Source organism: Silurus meridionalis, chromosome 12, assembly GCF_014805685.1.
Source record: "Silurus meridionalis isolate SWU-2019-XX chromosome 12, ASM1480568v1, whole genome shotgun sequence".
NCBI lineage: Eukaryota > Metazoa > Chordata > Actinopteri > Siluriformes > Siluridae > Silurus > Silurus meridionalis.
Window position 1 is genome coordinate 6,551,882 of NC_060895.1, and position 8,092 is coordinate 6,559,973.

At 34.7% G+C, this 8,092-nt stretch overlaps 1 protein-coding gene across 1 annotated transcript in view; it reads right to left on the minus strand.

Moving 5' to 3' along the window:
- itgae.2 (integrin, alpha E, tandem duplicate 2) overlaps window positions 1-3,895 on the minus strand; it is a 24,595-nt gene extending 20,700 nt beyond the window's left edge. Inside the window, exons 1-8 of the mRNA XM_046863562.1 lie at window positions 3,781-3,895; window positions 3,496-3,598; window positions 3,302-3,378; window positions 3,012-3,085; window positions 1,346-1,454; window positions 1,167-1,256; window positions 990-1,040; window positions 743-864 (exon numbers count right to left, since the gene is read on the minus strand). Coding sequence (XP_046719518.1) covers window positions 743-864; window positions 990-1,040; window positions 1,167-1,256; window positions 1,346-1,454; window positions 3,012-3,085; window positions 3,302-3,378; window positions 3,496-3,598; window positions 3,781-3,808 — 654 coding nt within the window. The 5' untranslated portion in view covers window positions 3,809-3,895. The remainder of the gene's footprint in view (window positions 1-742; window positions 865-989; window positions 1,041-1,166; window positions 1,257-1,345; window positions 1,455-3,011; window positions 3,086-3,301; window positions 3,379-3,495; window positions 3,599-3,780) is intronic.
- Window positions 3,896-8,092: the final 4,197 nt, after the last annotated feature.

Consider the following 8,092-nt stretch of genomic DNA (forward strand, 5'->3'; position numbering starts at 1 on the left):
ACTGCATTTATGGATGACACAGCAGACTGTGTTGACAAACATTGTTTTCTGGAGGTGTTTCTTAATTCCATTACAAAAATCATACCTGTTTTTGACCTAAGGGCCTTAAGATCATGGGCATCAAATATTGATTAGTTCCTTTGTGCACAGATATATCTCCAGAATTTCCGAATCTTTACGTAGTATTATGTACTGCAGATAATGAGATATTCACAAGACTGCAATTTAATGTTGAGGAACATTATTTTGAAATTGTTTCACAATCTTTAGACGCATTCACATTACTGACCGGTTGCTAATTAACCTAAATATTAGCAAAATGTTACTCCAGCTGTTTTTATTAAATTAGTAACACTTACATTTCCAGCATTTTGTTGACCAGGCCCAACCTTTTGAGACATGTTGTGGCCATCAAATTTAAAATTACCGTATGTTTTCCTTAAAAAATTACATGTTTTCTTTGTTCTATTGTGAATACCTTATGGGTTTATCAGATTTGCAAATCATTGTGCTCTGTTTTTAATTACATTTTATATAGCATCCCAACTTAAAAAAAAGGATACCAGATACACAAGTACAATTTCATAAAATTGAATGAGTAATAGGTAATAAAACAGCACCTCCCATGACTAGTATTTAAAAAAATATTTTAGTAATTTTTCTGACATACTATAAATATAGTGTGTTTAAAATCGTAATGTTGGTTCATACAGTTATCATATCTGTGTCATTTCATACTTACACTGAAACATGTTGTCCAAACATTTTTCATTACATTAATAATAAAGTCTTTGGCCATTTCAAAATCTTCTTTGTCAATGCTACCAGAGCCGTCCAACACAAATGCGATCTCCGTCCCTGCATCTTCAAATAATCACAGAGAGTTTTCACAAATATTACACATATAAAAATCTACACTGTAGTTTTAAAAGTAACTATGTCACCTGATATATATCCAATTTGTTCAGAGATTGAGAAAACGAAAATACCTTCATCTTCTTCATCTGTATCCTGCAGTGCTCTTCTCTTCCTCCAGTAGTCTAATTACAAATATTTACACTATTTAATACATTACTAATAAAATGTGCATAATACATAGTTATTATAATTAATTGTTTCTATTTATTCTCAGATACTTTTACCTCTATAAGGAGATTTCTGATTACCTGGATATTTGTTGTTGTTGTTGTTGTTGTTGTTGTTGTTGTTGTTGTTGTTGTTGATAATGCTGGTATTTTTTTCCAGTTGCTGTAAAACTACAATAGTGTGATAGTATTGAGTGAGGATCACTGAAAACTCTTCTGAAAACAGAATTTCTTGCATGTGATTTAGTGCAGACACATACCCAACTTATCAGGATAGATTTGACTTATCTTCTGTTCATCATACTTGTGAGCACATTTTCCATTTAAATACTCTGTTGATGAGTTCCTTGTCCGAACTTGGTTACAAACCTAGGTTTTCAAATAACAGATGTTTCATTTGAGTTATGTATATATTGAGTTTTATATTCATTTGTTTTTCAAATGAATAAATGAATTCTTATTTTCAATGAAACAATTATACTGACAATGGCATCACTGAATAAATTTATGTAACTGTTACACTTAGTTACTTATTTAAATCATCTGTTTTGGCAGTATTAAATGTACTTCTTTTACAATCCTAGTGTCATTTGGCTCTGATCCAACAGCTTTATTATCAATGTCAAATATGCATTAATATTTTTTCAAATTTTTTGATAATTTAATAATGCAGTATAATAATGTTCTATCTGGCTAATCACATTGACTCATACCAGAACATCAGACTAACAACAGGAAGATTTGTTTAAATCAAAAGACATTTGTATTATCTACTGAAAATCAGGGGTGGTTTGTCACATATGTGGTCAAAATTATGACAAAGGAAGGTCATGCAGGTGGCAAGAATTTCCACAAAATAATTTTAAATGATCTGCTAATTAACCCTGGTTGCCTGCATCTGTGTAGGTGACAGTTTAACTGCATAGGCTAAACAACATTTCTTTATTTGGCTCCAGATTAGCAACACGTTCTCTGTTTTTCACAATTCAATTTCTGAAGCAACTCGGTCTGAGAGACAAGAAATTTCCGACAGAACATGACTTAATAGCCAGAGATGGCAAAAGTACACACATCCTTTACTCAAGTAGAAGTACAGATACTCATGTTTTAAAAGACATGGTAAAAGTTAAAGTACTGAATACACTTTTTCACTAAAGTTATAGTAAAGAAGTTTGGGCTCTGACATGTACTTAAGTAAAAAGTAGCCATTACTACTACCTGTTTTAGTGTTATACTGGTAATTGAACCTCACATCATATTAATATATTAATACAAAATAATTTAAATTTTTTTATAATAATTTCAATCAGTTGATGATCAGATGATCAGGAAAGTCTCTGTTCTCAGTCATGTTTACATTGCCATCTCCCTCTGTCTCATCCACATCAGCCCCATACTTCTTGTTACCTTCTGCCTTGTTCATTGTTCGTATGCTTTGTAGCTATTTAGGCTAGGCTATGTCTGTGGTGTGTGAGAGCCAGGAAATGATACACCAGTGGTAGGTTGAAAGCGGCACGTAATGAGAAGAAAAAATGTCAATCATGTCACCAAATAGATAGAAAATGTAAAAAGTTAAGTACAAATATTTGTGTAAAAATGTAATGAGTGAAAGTAAAAAGTTAATAGTGAAGTAAAGTACTGATACCAGAAAAATCTACTTAAGTACAGTAACAAAGTATTTGTTTTTTATTACTTCCCATCTCTGTCAATGGCTAAAAGAGAAGTCAGTATGTCTGACGCTTTTAGCAGGGGAAGCTGTGGTTTTTACACAGAACTAGACTGTCATGAGAGGTAGACATGATCTCATCTGCATTATATACAATATCTAACTTATAGTTTAAGCACAATTCACTTCTAATAACCAAAAAATATCAAAACATCTTTATGGAAACTATTTAATGAAAGTATTTTAAAAGAAAAATATACCAAAAGCTGCTCCTTATCTTCAGTCAGTCTGGATGCTACAGATGCAACTGGAGTCAGGCCTTTCTCGAATTTGTCTGAAAATTATTCTTTTTTTTAAAACATATTCTTATACAATATTGAAGTATTACATTGTAAGAAAGTAAAAATTATCTTAATGATTGGCATTTAAATCTACAAATAATCTAATACAGTATACTATGCTCAAATACAAGCATGTTTAGCCTATTTGTTTAAATACATTTCAGATAGACAACACATTACTAAAGTTATGGGGGAAAAAAAAACTTTACCAGTAACATGCATTTGAACACAACCGTTCTCTGTGCATCTGAAAACATTTCCATCGGTAGGAGAAGGAACAAAAACTCTAAAAAAAAAAAAAAAAAAAAGAATAATAAATAAATACCCAAATTAATAAAAAAAAATAAAATTTACATTAAATAACATTTGGTAAAGAAACATTATAAAAAAAAAAGCTACTAACCCATCTTTAGACTGAATAATAGTTTGACCGAACAGTCGGTCTTCATTTGTATAATTTTTCACCGGGATTGTGTAAATGTTGAATCCCACTGCTGTGTATATCCCTGTGAAATTATATTCACAAAATATACAAGGACTGAAGCCAAGAACAGAACACTAACAAAAGAAGAAACTAATTACACTTGGTTCTATTTTTGTATTCATTATATTTTATTACATAGAAATCTTATACTTCATTCTCAATTATGTTAGCTGCCCATAGAATTGACATAATAAAATGACGTACCTGTTATAAACAGCACAGCTGCAAACATCTTGAGGAGACAGTTGAGTAACTTATATGCCGCAACTGTCTGCTACATTTTATGCACATGTAAAGTTTCCGGTGTTGTCTTCCTGCCTTTCTGTGTGAACACATTTTCATATCACCACTCCTCCTACCAGCTGCTACCTCATAAAAGCTGAAAAAAGGAACAAATTTGATTTGTATAATGACTGGGCTCACATTTGCAACACCCTGCAAAAAATCTCCCTTTATGCTTTTTTTAACAACAAACGCTGTATAATTGTATTCAAATAAAATTTTTTGTATCTATTTTTATTTATTATTACCTTTTAATTCAGGAAGATTCTCATATCTGCTGTAAAAATTGTAGAGTTCATACGCATGTGGAAAGGCATCCAGACCTTCCTAACGAAAGAAATCACTTTTTTGCTCATTTCGAACAAAAAATAAGACATTTCAACTCAACCGCTGACTCTACTACTGCTCACAGTCCACTTTCAGTCTCAGCAACGGACGTCTATTCAGCATTTAGCATGATTTAATGCGTACAAGGCAGCTGGTCCGGACGCCATACCAGGATGTGTTCTCAGAGCATGCGCTGTACAACTGGCACAGGTCTTCACTGACATTTTCAACCTGTAACTAACCCAAGCAACGGTTCCTACATACCTGAAGACTACAACCATCATACCAGTGGCTAAGCATTCAGCTGCAGAACGCCTGAATGACCCTGGTTCTGAATCAGCTCACTGCAGGCCTATCACCTACACTGGACCCACACCAGTTTGAACAGGTTGACAGAGGATGCAGTTTCTATGGCTCTTCATCCTCACCCACCTGGATAAAAACAACACCTACATCAGAATGCTCTTCATTGACTTTAGTTCTGCGTTCAGTAAAGTCCACTAAGCTTTGTGACCTGGGCATCTGCACCTTCAATTGCAGATGGACTCTGGACATTCTCACCAATAGACCTGTCTTTTAGGTTGGGCAAACAGGTATCCTCAACCCTCATTCTGAATACCGGCATCAAACATGGCTGTGTTCTGAGCCCACTACCGGCTGTGTTCTGGGCCCACTACTCTATTCCCTGTTCAACCATGACTGTGCTCTGACCCTCAACGCCATGAAGACTAAAGAGCTGAGGAACTGAGGTAGAGAGGGTCTCCAGCTTTAAGTTCTTGGGAGTTCACATCTCTGAGGATCTGTCCTGGAACCAGAACACTACAGCTCTGGTTAGGAAGACACAAGAATGCCTCTACAGTTTTTACTGCTGTGGGTGTGTCTGCATCATCGAGAGCATCCTGACCAACTCCAACCCTGTATGGTGCAGAGGCTCCACTGTGTGTGAACGAAAAGCCCTGCAAAGGATGGTCAAAACTGCCCAACACATCACTGGCACCCAACTACCTGCCATTTAGCACTTTCACCACAGAAGATGTCTGCACAGAGCTCACATCATCATCAAAGACTGTATATATTTACGTGCTGTACATAAACTTACATATTTATCTGCAGTTGTCAGTTTGCACAATTGCTACTATTTCAACTTCTGGTAGATGCTAAGATCGATCTATCGATCTATCGATCTACAAAAAATGACCTCTAAATCCCAAGTGTCATTTCCAGTTCCTCTTCCAAAATCACTCAGTCGTTAAATACTGAATTTCTGATTAGAAGCAAAGACAAACCACTTGCAACACTTTCCCAAAACAGGGTCTGTTTGGAGATCCATATAAGGAATTGTGGGTGTGTCTCCCTTTGAGTACCTATATAGATAGATTAGAGTTGCTTTGCATGGCTATGTCCATATATGGAAGATCTTTGACACCATGTTCTGAGATTTTAAGGAAGTTATTGGCAAACATGTACTTATGTTTATTTGTTGCATATAGTAGAACGAGGAAATGTTTTTAATGGACACTACATAACATTTCAAAGAGTTGTCACCGATAAAGGCATCTAATAAATGCAATAAATGTTAATATGTACTCTTCTTTTGTAAGGCTTTACTATATGAACAAACACACAACTGATTTGCCTTGTACACCCTAAAACGTTCACATTAACACACAGTCCTATGTGGGTACTGTCGCATGTCACCACATTGCTCTTTCTGTTGTCTGAAAATGGAGTTTTAATCAAACCATCTAATTACAAAGACATTTTTTCTTAAGCCCTCATATTATTTTTGGTCTTTCTTTTAGGAATCCTAAAGCTGCCTGTTGATCTTTTATATTATCATAGAAATCAATTTATACTAAACACATTATTTACATAAGAAATTGAAAATAAAAAATAAAAAAGTTTTAACATATTTCAAACACAAGTACATTTTAATGTCCTAAATATTTAATATTCACAATTCTGCATTATTTCATAATCCCTATTTTAATATAAGCAAATGAGTGATGCCTTAAGTATGTTAACTGCTTTTAAATTGAAAGGTCAGCTTTTCCACATGATTAATCTCTTCTGTTGAAGTGCATGTTAAGATGACTGATGGATTTGGTATAAAAATGAATCATAAAGCTTTACACTTGTGGAGCAAAAAGGGCACAAACCAAAGAAACTCTAAAATACCTGTGAATTTTTCAAATATTGTTCTTTTCACTCATATTGTTATCAATAACATACTTTGTCAAATGATCAAACACAAAAATGTTCTAAAGTTTGGACTTTTAAATATTAGACCACTAGCACCCAAAGCACTCATTGTAAACAAGATCATTAAACCTGGATTAAACCAAATGATTACATTGGTCTAAATTCGTCTACACCGCCAGAAAATAGAGCTCCGTCAGACTGGTCACACTGGGAGTGGTGTAGCAACCAATTATAGCACCTCTTAATGTTAGTCAGAGATTAGGTTTCAGATTTAAATCATTTGAAGTGATTGACCTAAATGTTGTACTTTAAGACATCCATAGAAAACCCCTACTATCTCTCACTCTGGCCACAGTGTATAGACCCCCAGGGCCATATGTTGATTTTCTTCAAGAGTTTGCTAATTTTCTTTCAGACCTCTTGGTTACTTACTTTGGTTTTGATGCTTACTTACTTAACTCCGTTGTGGTTAAACAAAACAGCATTAGAACTACTCATCGTTTTAATCACATAGACTTAATAATATCCCATGGAGCAGACGTCACTGAGATAGGTATTTGACCTCAGAGTGATACTGTACACACCGTTGGAGCAGATTGGTCATGTCTCACCACATTTACTGAAAGAAGTGTTACATCCAGCTGGTGAGCCTCTTCTCAATATTATTAACCCCTGGCTATGTTTAGGTCACGTCCCTAAACCTGTAAAGTTGGCAGTTATTAAGCCCCTCATTTATGTTTAAGATTTCAGAAAAGATCGTCTGCCCAGTTATGTTCCTTCTTACAAGAAAACAGTATCTTTGAAGAGCTTCAGTCAGGTTCCAGGCCCCATCATAGCACAGAAACTGCGCTAGATAAAATCACAAATGACCCGTTTTCAGCTTTGGACCAAGGCTACATTTCTGTTAATTTTACTAGATTCTAGATTCAATTCAATACTATAGATCATGACTTTCTCTTAGATCACCTACAGAATTACATAAGCATTCAGGGACAGGCATTAAGTTGGTTTAACTCTGTTATGGTTTTGTAATATCTATCTAAGCAGCCTTTAATTCATTTAACACCCATATTCATGCATGCACACCATGTACAACCAAAGGCCCTTTCACTACATATCCCACTTTTAGCAAAATATTTCCCCTAATAACATAAAATGACATTTAACTTTTTTTTTTCTATAACAACATAAAAATGCTAATTCCTATACCCCCCTTTGAGGTGGAAAGTAACAAAGTACAACTACTTTGTCACTGTACAACTTTTTACTTTCACTCATTACATTTTTTAACAAATATCTGTACTCTCTACTTATTACATTTTCAAAACAGGCTTGTTACTTTAGTTTCAATTTATTTGGTGAAATGTCAATATTTTTTCCTCTCATTGCGTGCCGTTTTCAGCCCATCAACCGATTTCCTGTCTTTGTGCAACTTTTCAATCTACCACTGGTGTATCATTTCCTGGCTCTCACACACCACAGACGTAGGCTAGTTTACAAAGCTAACAATGAGCAAGGCAGAAGGCAACAAGAAGTATGGTGGATATAGCAGAGAGAGTCAGTGATGTAAACATGACAGAGAAAAGAGTCATTCCTGATTACCTGATCATTAAGTCAAGTCAAGTTTATTTTTATTGCGCTTTTCACAACAGACATTGTCTCAAAGTAACTTTACAAAATTTGAGCGTTAAGGTGAGCAATGTAT